Source organism: Passer domesticus, chromosome 2 (genome assembly GCF_036417665.1).
Source record: "Passer domesticus isolate bPasDom1 chromosome 2, bPasDom1.hap1, whole genome shotgun sequence".
Classification (NCBI taxonomy): domain Eukaryota; kingdom Metazoa; phylum Chordata; class Aves; order Passeriformes; family Passeridae; genus Passer; species Passer domesticus.
Window position 1 is genome coordinate 10,864,021 of NC_087475.1, and position 26,652 is coordinate 10,890,672.

The 26,652-nt window shown below is 36.0% G+C and overlaps 1 protein-coding gene across 12 annotated transcripts in view; it reads left to right on the plus strand.

Annotated features, from left to right (window-relative positions):
- The window catches only part of DMD (dystrophin), a 1,145,450-nt gene that overhangs the window by 344,941 nt on the left and 773,857 nt on the right, over positions 1-26,652 (plus strand). For all 12 annotated transcript variants that reach the window (XM_064407380.1, XM_064407383.1, XM_064407377.1 and 9 more), the window contains exons 3-5: positions 19,548-19,640; positions 20,518-20,595; positions 23,518-23,610. In XM_064407380.1, the coding sequence (XP_064263450.1) occupies positions 19,548-19,640; positions 20,518-20,595; positions 23,518-23,610 (264 nt within the window). The remainder of the gene's footprint in view (positions 1-19,547; positions 19,641-20,517; positions 20,596-23,517; positions 23,611-26,652) is intronic.

Genomic DNA, 26,652 nt, shown 5'->3' on the forward strand with positions numbered 1-26,652 from the left:
GTAGTGTCACCATGCATTTAGAGTGAGTGGATTTGATGTTCTATATGGCACAGAAACCTGCTCATACCCTACCTCACGTGTATGTGTGTAAACCACACTGTTTTATTTTCAATGATATATTAAAAGAGCCTTAATGTAAAAAAAAAAAAAAAAAAAATTTCTTAAGACTGTGTTTTCTAAAACCATTTCACTTCTCTTGGGTTTGTTCACTCGGCCATGACATGCTGAGTAAACGAGAACTGCTTCTCATTCCATTCTCAAAAGATTTGTTGCTACTGAAACTTGTATATGGGGTAGAGGAAAAAAAAAAAAGATCCTTCAGGCTGACACAAATACTCCATTCCTGCTGCAGACTTAGTACTACTGATTAACACTACCACCTTGGATGTAGAAAGAACAGACTGTTGTGTTCTGTATAATTTCTGGGGCAACTGACTTTTATAATTATATTGTTTCTTTTAAAAACCTAAAAGCCTAAAAAAGATCTTTGTAGATGTTTACTTTTCAGTTTACTTAACTTTTTAGGTTAAAATGTTACAAACAGGCCAATCTGACAGTAACTGCAGCCTTAGGAGAAGGCTGAAGGATAGTCTTTATTTTTTTCCTAAGAAACCTTATCATCATCATAAGTAGCATTTGAGTCAGCTAGACAATAGGGAAAATGCCTTTCTCCTCACCTAGTCAAAAATATTCATAGTTTCAGTTTGCTGAGTATTTTAAGGTCTTAATTTAAAGGCCCACAGAAGGAATTTGAAGCATTTTGAATTTCTCAGAAGCAGAGTATTCACATAATGGATAAAACTATCATGGATGGGAACAGTGGAAGAAACACAGGTCAGAGCATTAAAATATATATATTTTCTCAGAGGTTTATAGAAATATTGGACTAAAACAATCCAGAAACACTTTTAATTTTAAAAGCCTTTGCAATACTCAATGTTCGATGACTTTAAAATGCAATTCTCCAGCTTATTTATACACAATTCATTCCCTTCTCACTTTTCACAGTAACCCCTAAAATGTTTTTCTTTTCTCTGCAGATACAGACTTTTTTAGTTCTTTATAAATTATATATGATTTATTTATATATATATATATATATATATATATATATATATATATATATGAATTTTTTAGTTCTCTATTCTGCTGTCTAAAATGAGGGTGCCAGATTAACAGTCTGAGCTACCCAGCTGCTGAGGCAGCTCAACTCAAGGTCCAGGGACCAGGCTATGTCACCTATCTGGTGAGAGAAGACATTAGTGTGGGGCTTTTGAATCATTTGGATCCCCTGAAGGTGGGGATTCTACAAGTCAACTGCATTCCCGTTTTATTAACATGGTCATTTTCTGGAGATCCAAACACTCAGCTTTTAAACTCTTTTAAGTGCTTAAAAATTATATTAAGATACCCAGCCATATTAAGACTTCTCTATATAATTTGCAGATTCAGGTTATATGGCCATCATAATCTTGAAGTAAAAAATCCGAGGGTGAATTTGGTGTTACCTTCAGAAGAGCACTCCATAGAGAATAGGGTAGGTTTCATGTTCCATTTATAAAATGAAACTTGACCTGAAAAGATATTGTGTTATTTTCAAGTGATATGGAAATTGACCTTAGTAATAGAAGTGTAGTTTAGTGTGTGTTGAACCTACTTTTCCTCTAAGTAGATATATTTTAATGCTATGAGGACTGTCTGGGATGTGTTTTAGTAGTCCTTTAATGCACACTGCAGATGCTGATGAAACCCAAGCAGGTTTCCTTTGCATTTGAGGTGTAGACATACATTCTTCCAAAATATACTCTGGTGGATCCTAATGCTGTAGTATAAGACATAAACAGATATGATATGCATTTTAATGTCTTACCATAAAAATGTGAATTTAAGGTAAAGAAACATCTGTTAAATTGGATATTTTGAATTTTTATTTCTACTCTACCATTGTTTTTTGAATCTACTCTCAGTAAAATTAAGAATGGGACAAGGCTGCCTTGTTTTATTAGTAATACAAAAAGTTGCCAGACATTCGGGTTTAAAAAAAAAATTCAGGCTGTATTTGCATCTCTGTTAAGAATGTATATCCCATAAAAATAGTATGGACTTTTTTCAGTCAAAAAACCAAGCAACAGACTAAAAAAAAAAAAAAAAAAGCTGAATCAAAAAATGACGAAGGTGAATAATATTTAATATGTATGTGCAGTGAATTCAATTTCTAATACATCATTAAGGTAGAATGAAGTAGCTGTGGGATGTGGGATTTATCTGAAAGTACTTCAGACAGAAGCAATGTACAGGCAAAATAGAAGGTTATGATAAGCCCTCACAATTGAAAATAGCATAAAACCTTGGCATTATTTTGCCTACCAAGTAGAAAAATAATCCTTGTTTGGATGTCTAGTTCTAAAAGCAGATACATCCTTTCCTCTACAGAAAATTATATAGTTAAACAAGTGTAGCATTCTTTACAGGGTCAAAACTCATAGGTTGTTAAGATCTGGTTATTCAAATCATTAGGAAGATGCTTCTGTCCAAATTCAAGTGCAAAGGAGACCACATGCCAAAGCAAATAGTATGGATTGTATTTAGCAGTAAATGTGAAGTAGATAGAGAGAGATAGGTAGCAAGAGAAAAAGAGGTAGTGAGGGGGGAGAGAAAGAAAGTGACAGACAGATTAAGTAGAAAATATCACCGTTCCATGGACCCTGATGGTATCCTGTTAATCCTTTTCTGGTCTTCTCTGTGGTGAGATTCTCACAAAATTCTGTTAAGAATTTATATCCCATAAAAATAGTATGGACTTTTTTTCAGTAAAAAAAAAAAGGCTGTATCAAAAAATGAGGAAGGTGAATAATATTTAATATGTATGTGCAGTGAATTCAATTTTAGTACATCATTAAGGTACAGTGAAGTAGTTCAGTGGATTAATATGTGTTCAGTCCAGGTGGGAATGACCAGGTGCCTGACCTGGGAGGTCAAGTTTGACAGTGTTTCTTGCAAGAGACTCCGAGTCTGTTGCATCACTTTGCATCACATCCAGTCATCTGGTGCAAGGCCTCAGGAATGAATCTGGGGAATGCTCTGGGGGTATTTGATGGTTTATGACACCTCCCCAGCTGCCTCTCCTATGAATGTCCCATGTATCTGGCCTTCCTGGAGTGGTGAATTTTACAACTGGGCCAGTTTGTGTAAGGGAGGATGGGTGTTCACTGCCTCTGACCAGAGGTTACGCCACATCCCAAGACTCTCCATCTTCCCTCTAGGCAGTGGAGAGTCTGTGCAAGCTTGGCCTTGGCAGATGAGCCTGTGAATTATGGCCTCCCTTACCATGAACCCAGCCACAGCTGATTTTCAGGGCAGCTTCTGGGGTTGGCTTTATGTGAATACATTCTTCTCCCTCAGCCTTGTTCACTTCTCCCTAGCTCTGAGATAATTGGGCAATAACATCGCCTTTCCTTTTTTCTCAAGTCCTGCATAGTGGCTAACTCACAGTCCAAAATTCCAATCAGGAGGCTTATTCAGAAAGGGATGGGCTTTGGTCATTGCAGCTTTTTGATACAGTTCTGACATAATAGGCCAAAAGTCCTTCATAACAATGTTCAAGCCATGAGCCATAATATTTCAGTCTCTCACTCAGGTTGTTGTTCTATAGAAAATGAGGGAGAAAGATCAGTGAGAGTCTATTAGTGTGTTCAGGTGTGAATGAAATACTGTAAAGATATTGTTATACATTAACTTAAAAAGTGATTCTCATACAAATATTTTGTGCAAGCTTTGGACTTCAAACTGGAGTGAGTTCCTATCCAAGAGAAAACATCCTGATTTCTTGCAGTTACTGAGCTAGGATCCTTTATGCAACTGGCTTGGAATCATCATAGTCATCATTACAGGCCTCTTACTTACAAACAGAATTCTCAGTTCTGACAGGAGCACAAGGCCAAAAGCTGGCTTTCAGGAACATATGCTTCCATCAAAGAAAAGTAAGCCATCGGGAAACTCATGCTATTTGAAATTAGATTTTTGACTTTTCAAGGCAGTGATTGTTGCTTCTTGTGCACATGTTCTGAGCATAGGAAAATATGCTTGTACTCTTTGAAGTCTTCAGATGCCAGAGGCCTACTAGAAAATGCTAATACTAATAAAGGCCAATTAAACATTAGTATTATAATGTTGTGCTTCATGCATGTTAGTATTGCAAGTTCAATATCCTTACACAGCTAGTGGATATCACTCTGTGCCCAGGAGAGCATCGTCTGTTGTAGTAATTTCTAAAAAATACAAACTCTCTTTGTGGTTCCTTGTTTTCTTCCACCTTTTTTTTTGTTTTGTTTGTTTTTGTTTTGGTTTTCCTTTTTTTTTTAGCCGTTGCATGTTGATGGGCTGTTAGACAAAATGATTAGAATATTAAAATTAATTAATCTGGTGTATATTGGAAATTTAGCAGTGAAACTTTATTTTAATTTAGTTGCCTATTTGAAAAGTACTGATTTTTTTAAAACTCAGAATTAGAAATTTTCTCAATTTCTTTCACTTGGAGAAGCTGTTGAAAAATTACCAAAAAAAAGTGAATATGTTAGAAGTTCTGACAGATTAGATGTTTGCCAAAGTGAATGCAGTATTCAAGATGGATTTTGCTGGGGCACTGGAATATATATACTGAAAATCTACATATGATACCTAAGGGTGACATCTTCAAAATCAGTTTGAAGGACACAAGTAAAGGTGTGCTGTGCCAAAACCAGGTCAGGACCCTTAGCTAAAAACTGGTCACCTGCAAATTTCACTTACAAATATGGAAAAGGTCTTCACAAACATAGAAAAAAACATATGGAAAGACAAAGGTCTTTGTTCTGGGTCTTCAGCAGTGTCCAAAAGCAGAAGATTAAGAAAACATATCAGTACAGAAAGCACATAATTATTTGTTTCTTTTCCCATAATCTGACAGGCTCTAACAGCTGCAAGTCACAGACTTTCTGATCCACCACTTGTTTCTGGTGCTTAATAAGATTCAGTGAATGTCTCTTCTGTGAACCTCTTAGTTATAGCATCTGCAGCCTTGTTGGCAACAGGTTCCACAGTTTTGCTAACTCCTGGGTGAAGGAACACATCCTTCTGCATGTGCATCTGCCACATGCTGGCTTAATCCCAGGCCTCTCCAGCTTCTTTTAGTGGATCAGTGCTACTTAATATCTTCATTAATGGCACAGACAAAGGGATTGAGTGCACCCTCAGCAGATTTGCAGGTGACCTGAGGCTGAGTGGTGCAGTTGACACACCTGAAGACCAGGATGCCATCCAGGAAAACCTGCACAAGTCTGAGAAGTGGGACAATGGGAATCTCATGAAATTTACCAAGTCCAAGTGCAAGGTGCTGCAGCTTGTTGGGGCAATTCCTCATGTCAATCCAGTCTGGGGATGAAAAAATCAAGAGCAGCCCTGCAGAGAAGGACCTGGGGGTGCTGATGGATGGCTGGACATGAGCCACCTGTGTGCATTTGAAGCCCAGAGAGCCAGATATGTCCAGGGCTGCACCCAAAGGGCTGTGGCCAGCAGGCCAAGGGAGGTGATGCTGCCTCTCTGCTGTGCTCAGGTAAGACCCTACTGCAGGGCTCCATCCAGCTCTGGGGTCCCAGCACAGGAAGGTCATTGACCTGTTGGAGGGAGTCCAAAAATAGCCACCAAGATGATCAGAGAGCTGGAGCACCTCTCCCACAATGAAAGGCTAAGAGAATTGTTCGGCTTGGAAAAGAAGAGGCTTTGGGATGACCTAATTGTGGCCTTCCAGTACCTGAGGGGAGCCTGCAGAAAAGCTGGAGAGGGCTTTTCCACTGGGATGTGTACTGATAGGACAAGGGGGGAATTGCCTTAAACTGAAATAGGTTAGATTAACATTAGATATTAGGGAAAAAAAACACTGTTAGGAACAGGTTTCCCAGAGAAATTATAGCTGGTCCATCCCTGCAAGTGTTCAGGGCCAAGTTTAATGGGGTTTTAAGCAACCTGGTCTAGTAAAGGGTATCCTTGTCCACAGCAGGGAGATCAGAGCTAGATGATCTTCAAGCTCCTTTTATTCTTCTTGGAGGAAGACTGACCACTCCCTCTTCTCTTTCCATGAAGTGAGTCTGACCGTTCTTTCTGCATGATTGTGAAACCACATGGAAATTAAAGGTGATCTTAAGATTGTACTTAGCTGTGTAGAAAAATGTCCTTTAAGAGTCTGAAGCACTATCTAATCTCATAGCTGTCTAAATAGAAGTATATTCAGCAATTTTATTTTTTTAGACGAGGCAGCACATATGGACCATTCAATTTTGAAAATTGTGGGCTTTGATTATAAACATTATAGTAATTTAAAAGAGGACTCAATTAACATAAGGTAGATTGCTGCAAAAGATTTGGTTCCCATGCATTTAAATGTATGAGTTTTAAATGATTTACAGTCTCAAAATAAGTTACTTTTCACTGGAACTCTTGTGATACAGTTTTCCTGAAATGTCAGTGAACCAAGAAATGTAGGAACAAGAACACATATTTGAATGAATAGCAAGCTATTATTAAAAAAAAAAAATAATTTCAAAATGCATAATTGATTACTGATATCTTCTCAATTTATTTCAGATTAATTTGAGATAATTAAAAGCAAATAAATATGATTTAAAAATAGCAAACAAATTTGGTTCTGCTGTAGTGTTCTTTATATAATCTATTTATGCTCTTTTAATAATTTATACTCTTTTAATCATTTTCATACATTCTACATTTTTTTCTGATTTGTTGTTGCACAAACTTGTATTCTTTTGACTGAGACTGAAAAGTAATAAGTATGAAGTCCATATTAAATATTTGTGTTCATGTTTCCACAAACTTTATTTAGAACTACAGCACATGAAAGTCCAGTAAAGAGCCCATCTTCCTGAAACCAGATCAACCACTCTTCTGGGTAAAACCCCCACGCCCCCAGTTTACCTACTGGGCATGACAGTCTGTGGTGTGGAATATCCCTTTGCACCTCCCTTGACCTGCTGCCCACACTGCTTGGGAGGCAACACAGGACACAATTGGCTTTCTGGGTCACCTGTCCCAGCTGTGTTCCCTCCCAGTTTCTTTTGCTGACCTTCTCCCTGGCAGAGCATGAGGCAAAAAGAAAAGTCTTTGGCTTAGGATAAACATGACTTAGCAAAAAATGAGACATCAGTGAGTTATCAACACCATTCTCATTCCTAATCCAGAACACAGCACTGTAACAGCTACTGAGGAGAAATTAATTAACTCTGCCCAACTGAAACCAGGACACTGTCATAGCAGAACTCCCTCTAGAATGATACTTTTATGTTCAGGTTGTTCCAGTGCTGTAGACTCATAGAAGGATTTGGGTTGGAAGGAATCTTTAAAGGTCATGTAGTTCCCACCAGGGATATCTCTAAGTAAACCATGTGTCTCAGAGCCCTGTCCAGTCTGACCTTGAATGTTTCCAGAGATGGGGCATCCATCACATAACCTGTTTCAGTGTTTTACCACCATAACTGTAAAAGAAAATCTTCCTTAAATGTAATCTAAATGTTCTCTCTTTTAGTTTAAACTTATTGCCTCTTATCCTATTGCTATAGACTGTATGAAAATATCTGTCCTCATATAAAAGAGCTTTAAACTACAAATACCACAATACTCAAGAAAATTAATACAACTGCTGTAAATACTTCAGATTTTGCACAAAAGTTGTTTCCGTTCCAGGAGAAATAGAAATCTCAAGGTGACATTTGTCCCCAGATCATTACATGTGTCTTTCTATAGGGCTTAAATAATTTAGTAAGAGTAAACCAGCAACATTTCCTAGAACTTTCATGAAAAATTTCCTGACATTGACAATTTTCTGACAAGCAGAAAATTTTGAAAGCAGTAATGAACTCCAGAAAACCAGTTGTTTATTTTGTAAGTATCTTTGAATAAAGGCTCATTTAGTCCTCATTGATTTAATAGTGTGTGACACTAAACAAAACTGGCATTACTCATAAAATTTTTGCATATTTTTGGTTTAAATTCCAGCATTCAAGGGCTGATTAATGTCAGGCAGTTGCCTGAGCAAGCCTACACTCTACAGTAAATAACACTTTTTAATTAGTCCTGATGTGGATTGGAGACTGAATATCTGATTAACATTCACAGCAGCAGTTGAGTGAACTCCATGAATTGTGTGAACCCATGCATTGTGTAACCCACAGTAACCTCTCAGTGTTGCATACATCATGTCCACACACTGCCCATATATTGTGCTGGTATTTGCATAGCTGCTTCCCAAAGGCCCAGTAATTCTGAGAAGTGTGTGCTGAGTCAGACACAGTGTCCCCTTATACATTAGTCCTGGCAGGAATGATGTGTGGGCCTATAGGGTGCTCAGGACCAGCCACTCAGGAAACTCACCTAGACAAATCAAAGAGGGTGCCCATGGTTCCACTTGGTGTACCCAGGGCACTTAAGGTGTGAGGATTTCCATGGTTCAAAATATCATCATTGATGCTGGGGATACTGTTCTACAGGCAGGTGACAGGGTGGTGCCATTTGCAGTGGGGGTGTTGCCCAGAATTCGTCTAAAAGAGATGCAGCTCTACGTCTTTTTCTAAGACTCGTTCACGTCAAAGTTTTCATTCAAAAATTATTGAATGAAATTTTTGAGAGGAAAAATAGATTTGGTCCATGTCTAGTCTCTTTTGCTGCCTTGATTTATTCATTCAGGGATGTCTTTGGGAATACTCTTATCTCAGTTTCAGAAAATGGTTCTGATTTTGGAAGACGGAAAGATCTGCGGTGCATATGTGGAACTCCACTGGTCATGCTTTTGGTGTATGATGCAGTGAGTTCCATGTCACACTTGGAGTCCTGATGGTTGCAGATTTGAGTCTCTGAGACTGAGCTGTGTGGGCTTCAATTCAGGAAGTTAAAACCATCTTCCCCAAGCTCTGGTGTTACATATATTTTTCCATGGTCAGATGGGTAGTACCTCTTGGGTTCTAGTTCATTCCACTGTCTTCAGGCTGCTGTTACATATTTCTAACATTACTGGTGGTCATCTGTTTCCTTTGTGTAGTTTCAGGGTGAGGGCTACTTTTTTCACTACACTACTTTTATAAGAATGACATGCACAGAATTAAGATTAAAATTAACCCCTACATTATCAGTTATATGTGTGCATATAGATGTATATATGTATATATAGATGTATAGTTAACTGATGGGCACAACATGTGATATAATCCCACAAAAAGATAAACAGATTTCTAGAGCCACTCAGAAGTTGTTAACACAGAAAGTGTGTTAATAATCTAAAATCTCATTATTTCTTCCTTATTCTCTCTGCTACAGTCAATTTTTAATGATTGCATTTAAAGAGAAATTAATCTTATGTTGCTATTTTTATTAATTATGAAAGGAGATCCAGATTCACAAATGCAAGTTGTTATATTAATTCCCTTGAGATTCTGTGTCATTTATTGCCAGATATTACAAAGGAAGCAAAGATATTACAAAGCATTTTTGGTAGGTTACCATAATTAGTTGTGATGATTTAAGGTGCATGTGCATACTACCTGCTGGACTTCTGATTTTTTGTAGTACTTCAAAAATTTGTTGGGTTTGTTTGGGTTTTTTGTTGGTTTTTAATAGGAACCAATTTATCACTTTTAGATAATGACTGATATGTGTTGCTATATAAGAAAATTTAAGCCAAGGAATGGACTGTGTTGGAAAACTCTATCCTTTTAGTCATGTAGTTTTGTAGGCAGATTTTCAGTCTCTAAAGTTATGCTTGACTTCTCCAGGTGGGGAAAAAAAGTGGAGTAATTTATTTTAAACTCCTGCCTGAGCTGAAGCAGAGGGGGTATACTTGCTCTTTTAAGCATGTCATTTAAATTAATATCCCATTTACTGCAAACAAGCTTGTTGGGAATAAGGACAGTGGTTGTAGGGGAAGTGCCAGAACAGCTCTTGGTTGTAGTGCACGCAGTGAGTCCTCCTGCTCAGCTGGGCTTCAACAAGGAACAGCAGTTAATCCTGACTCTGAATAAATAAATACTGGCCTTTCCTTTTCACCAAGTGAAAATGATCAGCCAGCTCAGATGTGGTGGCATAGATTTTACCATTGCTACAGATTTAAACAAGATTTAAATGGCAATATTTCAAATAAGTATTTACTTAATTTAATTTTTACATGTAACAAGGTAACAGGGAGCAACTATGTGTGTGTGCCAGAAAATACTGTAAATTTTATTAAATGTTTGTGACATTTGTGACAGAGGGCAAATCATCCACTTAGAGTCAGCCCTAAAGGTTTGGTTGAGACAATAAAAATACTTTTGGAAGAAAAAAATATTTGCAAGCAATGCTATCTCAGATATGCTAAGAGTTTAGATTTTATTTGGCTACCAAATTGTATTTGTTCTTCAGGATGACTGCTCGCTGGAAAAGACTGAATACATAATTTCATTACTTATTTATTTTCTGGGTGATACCCCACTTCCCTTTCATCATTCATTTGTGGTTTTTGTTGAAGTAGTAGTCAGGTGTTTCCTCATCAAGGCATGTAAATGAAAGACAAAAAAAAAACCTAACCCAAAAATTAGTGGGAATAGAAGCATGACAGGAAATAACACATGCCTTTATCACTTCCTCAATGGGTGATGTCAAAGCAAACACCCTGGATGATGTGCTACAATGACTCATTTTACCAAGCTATCCATCTAAGGTACTTTCTCTGTTTTGGTGGGCAGTGCCACCAGTTTCCAAACATACAAATGGAGCTAGCCAGTATTTGAGTCATTCTGTAAAGTCAAACTGAGTTTCATGCTAAAGCTTTTCTGCAAATGGCACATCACATTTGCCTGTTACACATCCTAGTCAGAGGAGAACTGACCAAGATTGTCTCTTGTTTAAATAGCATTTGTAGTTCAAGTAGTAGTAGTGCTTTATAAATAGGGAATTTATAATTTTTGTTTTCTTATTAATGAAAATTGCTGTTGCTTTGTCTTGTTTGATTACAGTTGCACCTATTTAGAAGCTTTATTATTTACCTATTACAAATATAGACAGTAGGAGAGGTTTTTCTGTTTTATTTATTCTCAAAGATGAGATTATGTACCTAAAGGGATTCCAAAATAAAATTTTGAAATTACACTTATCCTTTATACACTTCCACTTATCCTTTATACACCTTCTATATTCTGTGTAGACAAGATTTAAGCTGTAAGCTGATGAAAAAGGTACTACTAAAGCATGTCTGTCAATAAGAGGAGAATCCTAACTCAGAAAGAGCATCTTCATGTGTGAAGAAAACAGTATGCACTACATATCCTGGATCTCTGTGTAAAAATTAAGCTGTTCTCTAAGATTCAGAACATCAGTAAGACAAAAGACAAAAATTTCAGAATCCTACTCTGCTCTCTGAGGTTTTGCACTAAAGCTTATTATTTTCATCAAGACTGAAGGTACTCCCTTTCACTCTGTTTTCTAATAACAGAAAATAATGTGTAGGAAAAAAAAAATTCTTTGAATAATAAATATTCATAGAACAGTCTGCTGTGGAACAGTTCCTCTCTTAAATGAGAATTTAGCCAAAATTGTTGCATTTGGCATCTGCTAGATACAGTTTGTGTTTCTCCGCTTCTAAGTGGGCTGGCTCTTCCTTTCAAAAACTCTGCATTTTAATCTTTTCAGCTCCTACAGTTTAAAAATTCTGTTCAAACTCTCTCCACTAGAGTCCCAAAAAATACCCAAACACTGTGAATTAAAACAATACAAGTATTCTCAAACATGTAAATATTAACATTCCATCTTCTACTGAAAGTTACATATGAGATAAGACTATAAATAAGATTAGTTTTTAGTTTATGGTATTTTTCTTCTTTATACCTCTCTTTGCAAAGTGGAGAACATATTTATACTTGAAAAGAAAAACAGCTTCATTGCAGTCAATTATTAGATTGCATGAAGCTGGTTGTCCTGTCAAAAGAAGAGCTCCTGTCCTTGACTGAATTGATAATTCACTCTTCAAATCTTGTAGGAACTTGCTGAGTGTATGTTCATTCCCACTTCCAGCAGGTTTCTTTTGATGCCATTGCCAGCCATGCATCCCTTAATGGCCTTGAACAATATGCTGCAAAATAAGAAATGCTTCAATGAGACTTTCTGGCTAGATTAAACTGGTGAAAAAGCTGCCAGATTTGTTTTGTAAGCTTCCTATTGTTTAAAGGAAATGCAGTAGATGCCAACCTTGAACATCCACTACTTGCCAAACAGAAATTTTTTTTCCTTTAGAATATTTAAAATTACACATTTATTACTTTTAATTTAGAGGTGAGTCTCTGGGAGCTAAGGAAACAGAGGTAAATATACTAATATAATTGTGTGTGTCAATGCATCTCTGTTTCTGTTCTGGGTATGTGTGGCACTTAAAATGAGATTTTCTGATTAATTTTAGAATGAAAATAACACAGTATTCCTCAGAAACTTGGGTGTGTGCAACTGTAACGACACTAGAAAAATAGAATAGCTGTGCTGATGGGAAAAATATACTTTTACAAGAACCAAAATCCAAGGAGGGTGTGGTGTCGTTCCCTAACTTGAGGGTCTGTATATGAAACCAGCTTCTACTCTAGAAGTGTGTATCCTGTCCATGAACATGAGCTGCCTTCAGACAATTGGTAGGACCTGCCCCAAGTCCCTCTCTAAGGTAGTGTTGGGTATTCTGGGCCTGCTGCAGGCATTGTGATTGCTGCTCTGTTGAAAGGCACAGGAACATTTGGCTCTCTGACTGGGACAATGTGGCTTCTCTAGAGGAGGGTGGTACAGCTTCCTCTCGGTTGGTCAGTAGCAGTCATTTCTAAAATACTGGTGCACGTCAGTTACTCCTCTGTGTAACTCCCTGAAAAATTAGGTTAGAGAGCAGAAAAAGAGATGTCTACCATAAAGCCTGGGAAACAGATTGGATCTCTGACAGTAAGGAATCAAAATGCTTGTGCAGTGTTTGATCTCCAGCTGACCAACAGAGAGTTTCAGCTGCAGCAGAAGGGGTGCATCTGTGGTCTAGCAGGAAAAAGAATGCTGAAGGGAGAGAGGATGGCATGGTTGGCAAGTTATTGTTTGATGCTTCCCATGAGTCCATGAACCTAAGGCCTAATTAGACAATGCCTGGTGCATCTTTCGTCCCTCTGGAGTAGGACAATATCATTTTCTGCTGTAACAGTAATCCAGCATCAATGAAAGAAAATGTCAGTCACTTCGATGAACTTCCCAGCAGAATTGAACAAACCAAAAGGAAGGAAGTTGAGGAGAGAAATTGAACTTTTAATATATTTAGCAGAGCAACAACAAGTATTTATAGTCCTTTTTTTATTAAAACTGACTTAAAAGATCTGTTGAGAGTAGTTCAATATAATTTCTTTATTGTTTCGCAGAGTGAAACATCAAATATTTTGACTGCAAGAAAAGGCTGATTCTTTAAAGTCTTACTAATGGTAACATCTGTGAGCCAACTAAGTTTTAGTATCTTTCATCCTGATATCTACTCAGCAGTACTTAGAGATTTACAAACTGAACTTTAGACTTGAAAAAGTTATATAAATATGCATGGATTTTATCCTTCTGCCTTTCTGGATTGAACCTTGTCTTTTAAGTCTTTTCATTATCAATCAGCACTCTGAGGTCCTGGCCAAACTGCAGGGCATCTCTGCCTCTGTTCCACAGCCCTGCATGCTGGGGGCACAGATGGAATGCACTGCAGCTCCCTTCCAGGCTCTGAAGTCCGGGTTTCCTGTCCCTTGTGGACTCAGAGGTCTTGTGCCAAGGTCAAATCTCAGTTGTTTACCTGTCCTAAAAGTCTGAAAGGCTTCTGTGTCTGTTAGTTAGTCTGTTAGTCTGGTCTGTTAGACCAGTAAGCTGGTCTTTCTTATGTACATCTAGTATAACCTTAAACCTTTTGTCTAATGCCATGATGAACCTTGAATTCTCTGTCTTTAGAGTGCATTTTCTCTTTCATTTTATTCTCTCTCTCCAGCTGCTGATAGTTTCAGTTGCTAGATTTCCAATACAAAATGATAATAATAAGCCAATAATGCTGTAAAATGCACAAGCATCCAACTTGTGTTACTGTAATGATCTTACAGTCTAGTCTGCCTCAAACAAAAAGTGTAAACTGACTGCATATTTGTCTGTAAAAGAAAATGAAAGGTCAGAGATGTCTTCTTCAGCCGAGTTTTTACCATTTGTAATTTTTCTTTAAAAAATGTGAAAATATATTTGTTACATAACATTTTTAGGAAACAGTAAAAATATATGCTTATTAAAGAACTGCAAATAATAGTTCTGTTTCAATTTTCTGTTATCATGTATTTTGCTGGAGCTAGTTATTATGGACTCATTGCTTGAAATTTGGCATGTTTTTGAATCTTAGGAAATAGAAATACATATCCACCCTTCATGTTTTTGGGAGAAAATTTATGGCTTGTGGTTTAAGCCTAGCTGGTAACTAAGTACTGTTGCTTACTCCACACTCCCTCCTCCTTCCAGTAGAACAGGGAAGAGAATCAAAACGAGAACTTTGCAGGTTGAGATAAAAAATTACTACTATTATTATTATTATTATTATTATTAGTAGTAGTAGTAATAGTAATAATAATGATGATGATGATAGTAGTAGTAGTAATAGTAATAGTAATAATAATAATAATAATAATAATGTAGATTTGAAAAATAAAACCCAAAAACCATACAGATAAACCCCAAGAAAAACAAGTGATGCACAGTTGCTCACTACCCACTCACAGATGCCAAACCCCATTCCCCTGGGCTGTGTGTGGCTGGGGTGGGGGAAGTGAGTGAGCAGCTGTGTGGGGCTTAGTAGCAAACTGGGTTTAAAACAGAACAGATCTTTCTGGTGCCCAGTGTGGGGCCAACGTGCCAGGCCAGCAAATCCACACTGTCCAGTAATCCTGGTTATCCCTCTCCTCTACCTGACTGGAGGCAGGCCCCTCTAGTCTTGATCACAAGATTCCCCACTTCTTTCTCATAGAAGTGGACTAGGACTTTCCATAGAGTCAGTAATATAATCAGCCCTTCCATTCTGCCTGGAAATTGTCCACTGGAAGTTGGAGCAACAACTTTCCTTAAAGAGCCCCAAACTGTGATTGCTTTTCCCTGCCATTCCCACAGCGCTGCATCTAGGGTTGAGGTATGCTTTCAATCCCACTTCCTCATGTCCTCTCCATGGTCCCTTACTTAAACCTCAACACTTGTTGTTAATCGACATTTGTTTTTTCCTTTCTTTTCCCCTCTTTTTCCAACTCTACCCTTCAGTTTCCTTTCCCTTTGCTCAATTTTATTTTTATGAAGAATTTGCCTCTGCTAATTTGTTCTAAAATATAAAGCTGCTAAGAGTTTTATGGTAATAATTTTTTTTTTTGAGCCTCAACTCCTTGGAGAGCCAATGTTTATGAACAGATGTATTTGTGCCTTCTCTGGCCAAGTTATTTTTTAATTATTTCATTATGTTCTCTGTTTTTCTTTAATAATTACTGACTTGCATGTATCTCTGAATAGAGAGCTTTTCACAGAATATCAGCTTTTCATGTAATACTTCCCACAATATTAGCTTCCTCCATAATGTATCTGATGAATAAGCTGATTAAATAATTTAGTTGTTTGATAAAAATTATTTGTAAAATTTACATAGAGACAATGAGGTCTATTATAGAGTCTTTGGAAATCACACAGGAATGACAATGATAGTAGACAGCAGTGAGATAAGTAGGAAGAAGCTTGATGTTTTGAGATACCTAAATGTATTCAAGCCAAAAATTTGCATATGCAGTTGTCTATTAACATAGATTTCCTGATTTTTCTTTTTTTTTTCTTTCCTTTTTTTCTTTTTTTTCTTTTTCTTTTTTTTTTTTTCTTCTTCACCAGCTTTTGTGGTTTTTAGGTAGTGTTCTTTGGCATTAAATTGTTTCAGTTCCTGTCTGAGTTTGGAACACGTCAGAGATATAATCTTCCTATAATCTTCTTCTAATCTTCCTAGAATATGCATGTGCTGTTGAGTTACTACATGGAATATTCTAAGTATGCTTCACTTCCTTACAACACATGGGGGAAGACTTTACTGCAAATTCCACATTTTCCTCCATGTTACTTATACAGTGCCACATAGTTCTAAGACTTATGTAGTTGACCATGGTGTAGTGTAGGGTCGTTTTGGGTTTTTTCTCCATACCAGTGTAATTTGTGAATTAATTTGCTCAGTCATTATTTAAGTTGGAGGGTTAATTTAATCCACAATAAAAGAGGAATTTTATCTTCCTGTATGTATCATGGGGGTTTTTGGCAATTTTCTTTTAAAATAGATGCCTTGGATTTCCTTCATGTCCCCTTGTGTTTTGTAAAGATAAGTGGTTGCAGAAAACAGCTCTATCAGTTAACCATGAAAGTTTGTGTTTTCATCTTTATTTCACTCAAATACAGTAAATTAAAATTATGTATAAAACTGTCATGTACTTAAATCCCTAGTCCTTGTAGTAATTCAGATTTTAACAAAGTCTTATCTTAGATTTTAGTTTTATTATATTTCTAGAAAGGAATTTCTGCTTATGATGACAAGTCATCTTGTTCTAGACATCAAATATCTTTAGTCCTTCCTGTGTCCTGTACTCCTTCTTGTTTCCCCCATCTCTCCCATCACTGTGGTGTTGAAGAAAGACAGTTGAGTGAGAACCAACAACTTAGGTGGAAGCTATTCTGGACATTCTTTAAATTTAGGTTTTGGATAAGTTTGTAACATAGGGTGAGTAATAAATCAGCATGTATAACAAATGGTAGAGGAGAGTCTTCTGAACATTTTCATTTCTCTTAGGTAAAGGTGAGCAGTTTAAGGTCACAACCTAAAAATGTTTTTTAAAAATCTTATTTACAGCAGGAATGTATAACAAATGACTAGGTATTTGTTTGGCAAGCCATGCTTGGTTTTTCACTGTTTTCAAAAGTTCGAGTTAACAGGCACTTTCCAATGACACAATAAATTTACCTGATGCAACTTTGAGCCATTTGTGTCTCAGGACTTACTGCAATGCTGATCCAGTTGAGACATTCAATCTGTTTGAGGAAGGAGACATAATTACCCCATTGCCAGAAAAACAGCCTTCTTCAGGTTTAGAATGATATGTGTGGCAGTAGTGTAAGGTGCCTTAGTGTATTTTTAGTTGTGATTAATGGAAGGTATACTTCCAAGACCCTAAAAAATCAATGGAACTTTTGGTTTAAGGTTTACTTGTAATACATTTGTAATTAATATGTCCTGCTGGGGATACTACTGTGCTGTGTCTTTATTTTCTTTCTAAAAGCTTTACCAAAAAAAAAAAAAATCCCAAAACAATATATTATTTTTTAAGCAGAATTTTTGACTGCCTAGATTGATTTCAACATAAACATTATGAGTACCTTAAATGCTGCAAAAAGAAGGAAAGACAGAGACACAGGCAGTTATGACGGCTAGTTCTGTTTTTGCTGTATGATACAAACCAGTATAATTTTATTCTATTGTCAAAATGTCATTGTGCTTATACTCCCAGAGAAATCCAGTAGCATTACGGGCACAACTCTTTCACAGTGTTACAGAAGGGCTTGTTGGTCACTCCAACTTTCTAAAGAATGTGGAAAAGCTCCCTTAAAGTGCATGGAACTTCTGTTTCCCCTATCCAAAAATAACTTTTGTTCTGCAAGATTAGGGAAGTTCTCTGATTTACTTGCATGTTTTTATTTTAAATTTGTTCTACAGCTTCAGAAATTCTGTCCATTTCTTGACTTACATAATGGCACATGATTTTTCAGCCCATAATGTAAAATATTTTTATAAAACCATTTCTCATACTAAATGTGAGGTAGGAAATAGAGTTGCTGAGCATTATTACTTAAACAGATAATTCAAGGTGTTGAGTAGTGCAAGTAAATCATATGTGTATCTGTTCAGTACTGGTTTTCAGACATTTAATAAAGTGGCATCATTTGTGTTAAATAAATAGGAATTAGCTTAGTTGAAATGGGTTGTGCACAGTGTGAAAACTGTGTAGAAAACAAGGATTCCCACTCCTGCAGAAAATTTGTGATGTTGTGGATTTGTTTATTCCATGAAACAGAAAAAAGGCCTTACCAAAAACTGAAGGAATTGAAAGGAGCGTTTATTTCAGAAGAGCAGTCAGAGAGAAAGGTCATGGCAGAGTAGCTAATACAGTCAAGTTCAGTGCTGTACCCAGAACTATGTGTTGATGAGAAAAAAATAATTTAGAACTGGATACTGTCCTTAATTCTGTCCTCTGTTCAAGTAATCTACCAAAGGAATTGGTACTTCCTAACAAAATACGTTTTTCATAAAATCCCAGCTAGCTCTAATGAGGGCTGCAGTGAGTACCAGAACAGCACTGCTGACAGGAAAGCAAATATTCTCTCTGTAGTACAGATTCCCAATTTTATGTTTCTCTGTGGTAAAAATGGAAGATGTGCAACATAGGTCAGCATGGCATCAATTCTAGAAAATTAGAATACAGACACTTGCTCTCAAATCAATCAAAGCATCCATCAAACTTTGCAAATTAGAAAAAATGTGGGTGTATGAAAATATTTTGTATAGCACAAAATAATCACTACTTTTTATTGTGGTTCTCAATAGCTCTCATACATACAAAAGTATCTAAAATATTTCATACATAAAAAAAATCTAAAAATTCATAGTTGCACATAAAACTTGCTCAGTGACTAGACTATAAAAATTAAGTCTATCTTTTAATATTTCATGCTTTAGTCAAAGCATTAGATCAGAAACTTAGTTTGAATTTTAGGAAGAGTGATTTTTTTTTTTTTAACATTGTCATATGGGGAAAAACCACAAGAATTTTCTTTCATCTTTCACTGATGCTAGGTACCAAACATGAGTTGTCTGTCAGCCACTTAGAGAAATAAGGCCACAATCCAGTATAATTCCATGCCCTGTGAACATAGATCTGTTTCTAAGATCGTGACTAGAATAAATCTGGCTTATCTGTTTCTGTATACTTCCAGGGTATTTTTCTGACACATGGAGCTCATACTAGGCACTTAAATTTTATATCACTTCCTGTATGTTTGTTTTTTGAGGTTTTTTTCTTTTTTATTTTATTGAGGTTTTTTTTTCAAATTATTTTTCCTAATTTTTTTCCTGATTTGCACCTTGATTGCCAAGTCTTCTTTGTTTTCTAGATATATTAGTATTTAATTCTGGCTTATTTGTTTGAAATAATGGCATGTACTTGAAATAAACTAAGCATCATTGTCTCTTAAACAAGAAAACCCTGTTTAAGACAGATATATGTGTAAGAATCCTGTGAGCTTAAATGTATTTTCCTCTTTTACTTTGTGTCCTACATTCCATATATATTCTGACACTGGCTTTTTACAGTGACTTGACTGTATTAGCTACTCTGATCTTTTGTTAATTATTATTTTTGGCATTTGAACTAACCAGAGGAATTGTTTCATTTCAGTTTGGAAGACGTCACATTGAAGACCTTTTTAATGATTTTCGAGATGGACGAAGACTTCTGGAGCTCCTGGAATACCTTACAGGCCAAAAACTTGTATGTAACACATTTACTGCATATTGAAGTCTTAATGTTGTGATAATTGTAGTAGTTGATAGTCACCATTTTCTGCCATTGCTGAGGACCTGTGGAAACTATTTTTAGGGGTCTGAATAGGTTTCAGTTTAATTGTGACTGAGCTGTATTAGGCAGTAACACTTTGCAAGGCCTAAAACTGAAATTAAAATATTCTACCTTATTGTATGCACTTACTAAGTGTGGCACTGAGAAACAAGACTGAGGCAGAGTTCATTTAGATATCTGGATTTTAGCTGGTATAGAATTTAGTGTATAGTATTAGAATGGTTTTCTAATGTCATACATGTGGTCCATCTTGTCTAATTGTACTTGACTGAAAAGAGAGAACAGCTAGCTCTTATTAACCTGGAAATTCTAAAGTGACACAGTCAAACACATTTTTTAATGTGTTCTCTTGTGTTCCTGGTTGGAATTTGTATGTACAAAATCTTCTCATAGGAAAGCTGGGAGGTTGAGAATCAAAATCCAGAGATAATACACTTGTACATAAATATTACACAAACTGATGCTTATCTGTTTAGTTGCCATAGCAATGTTCTTAAATTGTGCCATGCAGAAGACAACTAATCATGATAAAAAGAATCTGGAATTAGGTAATTTTATATGCATTTTAATGATTCCTTCACTGAAAATTACCTTCTATCTGTGGATCCAGTTTGTTTCACAACTGATTATATTTCATATTGGTAGCTGCATAATCCCAGTGTATGTTAATATTCTGTTCTCATAAAGTCATGAAATAAAAAACTGCAGGTTTAATATAAGATGTGATTTACATATAGTGTACTCAACATTCTGATTATGGACAGTCAAATTTGGTTTATTTTCTTTGTAGGCGAAAGAAAAGGGCTCCACAAAAGTTCATGCTCTGAACAATGTCAACAAAGCAATCCACTTTTTGCAGAGAAATAATGTAAGTATTCAGCCAGACAGGCTCAGAACAGCCTGTAGACAGCACACAAAATGCTTTTTAGGTGTTGAATCAAACACCTTGGTGCATAGTATAAAAGTACTGGAGTCAAAGCAGCTTTATCAATGTGGATTGGATACTTTCCCATTCAGCATCAGGGTCAAATGTGTTTTAAAGGGTTTAAAATCCTCTTCCAGTGAATTCTGGCTAATATATCTGTAATGGATTCTGTCTGAAGCCATATCAACCTGCATGGTTTTATGCTAATGAATGGTGTTTTAAATGTATTTTTAAAAGTGATATACAAGAAGTCAAACATAGCTGGTTACAAGATGCTGCCTATCAAAATATTTACTCCCAATCTCTGACAGTTATGAACCCTGAAAATCCAAGGCTTTTCCTACAATAATTTTTAATTAAGTTTCAAAGGCATCTGTCTCTCATGATTCAAAACACTAATCATATCAATATCACTTTCAATTCTACTTTGTAAAGATTGATTTTTTAAGCCAGTATCCTGTGAATCATTCTTGAGTAAATATTCTCATATTGCTTCCTTATGCACGCATTGTAATGGACCCATAATTTTAGCAGACATTTCCTCTGGCCAACTAATTTTATCATAACTCCCCTCCAGAATAAAATTTCAAAAAAGCTATAACACTTCCTTGAACTTCACAGTAAGAGGTGACAAAACAAAGATAATATATTCTGTGCTGTATATTATATTGGATTTCTTCATAGCTGCAGGAGGTCACTAATGCTTGATTTCAAGTGTTGAATAAAGTTATTGATTTTATAAATCTAAGGTAATCCACCTAAAGATTTGTACATAAATGAAAGTGACCCTACAAGATTGACATAAAGACCTCTAGCTTGATTTTTCTTTTTATTTGATGGTATTTGATGTAAATAAGTAGAAGGAAAAGCTTCTAATTGTTTAAAATGTGCAACATTTGACATTATTGGGGGAAAAAAATCATCAATACATTATTTCACTGTATACAAAAAGGTTTTGATTGCATAACTGGTTACAAATAATCACAGAAAATACTTTTTGACGCATTCAGTGCCTATCCAATGAACCCACAGAGGTGCTCTTCACTCATTTTCCAGAACACAAATCTGGAAAGTCTCTTTCAAATCCGGGGAGAAAACAGAGAGTATTCCAATTTTAGAAGATAGAAGAAGAAACATTATTTTTGAAACTGAAATGGTCATCCAGTGGCCATTATATTCATGTAATGAAAACATTGTAAACTATATAAAAATTGGTGCAGTATAAATAAAGATATACAGTATCTTGTCAATAGGAAGTCGAAAGACCTGCCTCTAAAACAGTTTCCTTAAGCTTCAATAATTTGACAAATTATTTCTGTGGGACTTCAAGAATGCAAAATCAATGGTTCTAAAGTGAATTGAAGCCTGTGAGTAGTCTAGATTTTTCTGCTGATATGTTCCATCTTTGCTCTGAGGCTCTGTAGTCATCTGGGTGGCAACACCGAATAATGCTGCTGCTTCCAGTCTATCCATTTCACAGGCTTTTTGTTCCTATAGAACAGTGAAAGCATTGAGGGGAGAGCATGGGGGATGTGGGGGGTGGGGTTTGCCCCAGTATAGGCTTGGACCTTCCTGTGGCAAACTGGGCAATGTTCCTCTGCTTCAGTAAAACAGATGTGGGCTCTGTGTGTTCAGGCTTGCACTTCCAAACATGGATTTGGTCTGTAGAATATGCAGGTGCTGCCTTAATAAATGTTGTAGGGTGTCATTGCTGCAAGGGACTCAATTTTAAATTTAGAATGTAAAGTCTAAATTCCATTTGGGAAATGTTCCGAGACATTGATGGTTAGAATAGACAGCCAATGTCATGTGCTTTTAGTACAAAATGTGGAATTCTTAAAGAAAAGAGCTCTTTAAGTGTTTTAGAGTTCTTGATAAAATGTCTAATTTGTGGTTTGTAAAAATGACCTATACATAGATGCATTGAAAAAAAACCCGCAAAAATTAAAATAAAACAGCTTGCTTTGAGGGTGAAAACTTTATTCAATTTGCAGATGTAACTTCAAATAACTTCAGAAGTGCACTAGAGAGTGCAGAATGTAGTTTGTGACAGAATGGGACACTTTGCAGTAAAAACCATCAGTTCTGACCATGAAAACTTGCATCTATGAAACAGCAAGGATGCCCATTTTAGAGTCATAATTCTATCCAAATGTGCAGAAAAGCTTATAGTCTTCCATTCATAGTCCTAAGTTTGGCTTCCTTATTCAGACAGTATAAAAAGTGGGGGAGGGTGAAGGATCATTTCCAATGTGGAGGAAGGAAAATTCCATGGTGGTAAATAATGATGCATTAGAAAATTGCAAATGCATGATAAAAGTATGGAAAACAACAGTACTGGATGAACAGTTGTGGAAAACACTTGCTTAGATCACAATCACTGCTTTATCTGTATGCCAGAGCACATCTTGTATATGTCTTTATACATTATAGAATTTAATTGAGGAAAATGAAGTTATATTTTAATTTAAATATATAATGCCTTGGGTTTGTAGGTTCTTACAGTGTCTAGAAATGTGTGTGTTAACATTCAGAACATTATATTATGTAAGGTAGTATAATGCAGAGTGCAGTAGTTTTTCTGTCTGTGTGATTTGTAATTGTAAAAGCTTAATATAAAAGATATTTGAGTTATTATAACTATTGCTTTTCATTTTATGTTTCACAACATGCTGTAACTGGAATAATAGGAACTCCAGATCACTGCTGTTTTTTTCCAGAACATTAATTGTGCCATTTATAAAATGTGATTGGTATGTTTATGGAACAACAGAAACCAAATGAGAGATTTACCTTAGCCCACCCTTTTGTCTCCTTCCAACCTCTTATGCTTGTTATTAATCTTATTTTTTGTTTTTATAATAGGTTGATTTGGTAAATATAGGGAGCTCAGATATTGTGGATGGAAATCATAAGCTGACCCTTGGTTTGATCTGGAATATAATCCTCCACTGGCAGGTGAGTGGCACTGCTCATTACTTCCTAAGAAAAACCTTTATTCCATTGATCTTTTCTCCATTATTATCCAGCAACAACCTACAAAGCAAACACAGACACTGCAACGTGCTAAATGAGCAAATATTGTGGCAGTCTGCTAACATATTATCAAGGATACTGGCAATATTAAGAAGACAAAATAGTTTTTACAGGATTAGCAGAAACTTTTTTGACTGTAATATCACAGTCAGATATTGCAAGATTATGTATATGAGTTATCCTAACAAAAATGGATAGAAAAGCCAATGTGGCTTTCTTTTTAATATCTTAGAAAGAGTGACTTCTCTATTTTAATGAAATAATCACATCAGTTGCTTTTTGTTGCTGACCCCCATCCTGACAAGAATTATTTTTAGAACACTAAAAAGCTGCTAGACTGCCTATTTATTGAAGCAGATGAGGCTCATTTAGCTTCCTGTCTCTTTGGAGAAATATGAAATGGATTTCATAAAAACCAGCATGGTAGATGAGGACACTTAACTAAAAAAATTCTGAAATGGCAGTAAAATCAAAACTCAAAATATCTAGATACTCTGAATCCATGTGTTTGTATGAATCTGGGCTATGAGTCTGCCCATTAATGTTGACTATGGACACTATGGAGTCATTCCCCAAGCAGTAATCCACAAGTTTTTTATACAATAACAAGAAAAGGTCATGAGAAACAGAGCTTAAAAGACTTTAAACATGAAACACTCTTATCAAAAATGAGATGCGTGTCATTCATCCAAGTAGGGAACATTTTTATTCTCATTTTATGGGACAATAGCAACAGAAAAGCTGCAGATAGTTAACTCACTTCTTCCTTTTTCTCCTGTTTAAATATTCCTAGTTCAATTGTATAAAATTGTTCTAAATTACTTTTTAAGAGCAGATGGAATATAATACCTAGCTATACGACTTTTACCAATAATCCTTTATTCACTCTGTTTTAAGTTGAATAAATTATGGATTGAGATGACTAATCATGTTCAAATTAATATTTTGTTTTCTTCATATTTTATCCTGAAACAGGGTTAAAAGTGTGTTTTAGTATTAGCTGTATACTTACTAATTTCTTCTCAATCATTCCCACCATTCCTTTTAACATGCACTTGCACAGACACACAGAAGACTCAGGTTCTGGTGTAGCCTGATGAGCTTTTTGACAGCAGCCATGTAAAAACCAAAAACCTTTTGTTTGCAATGCAAAAGTGATTCATTTCAAGCTTCATCTTGAGCCTGGTGATAACTGTGATGGCAGCTGTGATGGTGCCCATGGCTTCAGTTTCAACCACCCATGGATAAAAGGTCCAAGGATCATAATTTGCACAGCAATGATTAAAAGTGTGACTCTTTGTCAGCATAATCATAATTCAGTCCAATTTTAGTCTATACTTGAAGTTCTGTGATGCCTTAAAGATCTAGAAATAAAACAACACACTTTTGAGGTAATGTTAGTATAGGAGGTAATTCAAAAGCTGGTCTTTATCTGGAGGCCTCAGCAGCAAGCATGGAAAAATTCCCACATAGGGCAAATACAGTTTTATAAGTTTACCAAATTAGCATACTTGACAAGCATTCTCAATTAGAAGCACAGGTAATGAGGTAATTCCCCTCCTTGGTTCCACCTTTTTTCAGAAGACCCCCACCTTTAGATGCTAACTGTACCTTGTCTATGAGAAAGTGTCTCAAGATTCTGTTTTAACCTTGGTTCCCAGATTAGGACTGGGGCCTTTAGGAATGTATTTTGTCTTTCTGTCTAACAGAGTAGGTGAAAAGCTAGCTATGAATCTATGAATTTATACAATCGTAGGCTACAGAACTGCAACTATATGAGGGTATATGGAAGCAAAAAAGCAAAAATCAGTTTGGAATCACTGTGTTTAATTTTTTTCTAGTTATGAAGTACTAAAAGTGACTTGAACTTTCTGGACTTCTCTTTTTATTTAAATTTCTATAAATAATATTCTAATTTAGCTAGAATTCCATTTTAGAGGTTTTTTTCCTAAAGAGCAACTAAAGCATGATTGTCAACAAGAAGCCACTAATAAATTATAACCCTGTTGCTGTTTCTTAATTATGAGTAATTTCAAAATTTAAAAAAAAAAAAAAAGGCCAGATTTATATTTTGGCTTTTTTCCTTAAAAAACCTAAAACACTCAGGAGCCATTTGTTTGCTGCCTATTTCCCTAGAACTACTGGAAAAGTTCAAAGTAAATTTGCTTATTTACAGGTCTGTGGAGAAAGTGCTCTTTTCCATATTTTCTTTCAAATTTTAAAGTTAATTACATGATCTAGAATATGTTTGTTATTATTCTGCCCTGTTTATAAGTAGGTATGATCTTACATACTGACAGAACTTATGGTGAAACACCTCTATAAATTTCTTAAGAAATTCTTCTTCCTGTTGGGCTGCTGATCACAGATTGTCCCTGGCAAGAAGTAGCTGGAAACACAAGAAGTTGTTCATACAGAATCAGGGCAGCAAACTTATCTGCCACTTGTCTCAGCTTGGTAAAATACCAAGACTACTATGTTTGTTTGTAGTCTGTGGAAGGCCTAAAGACAAATAAATAGGAATACACAGTCTATTTTTTTTTTTTTTTAGTGCATGCTTGTGTAGTTTATGTTTGTTGGTGCAGTCCTGCTTTTTCAGATGCCTAGGACAGTCACTTAGAGGAAATCCATCTCTCTACATCTGAAACAAAAAACAAAAAAACAAACCCCCCCCCCCCCCAAAAAAAAAAAAAAACACCAACCAAAAAAAGATATAAGATTATTGTTTGTGTGAACACTTGTGTTGTTGTAGATGAGCAGACAAGAAGCTTTTCTAGTTTCATCTCCTGCAGCCAGGAGACCACAGAAGGCCACAACTGTACTTACATATGACAACATGATGGTGTCACAAAAATTTTAATCTCTTTGTATAAAAATAGTCTTAGAAAAGAGGTGGTAGAAGAAAGGTACATGAAAGCAACAATGTCAGTACCAATCCAAATGGTTATCATCAGTCCCATTGAG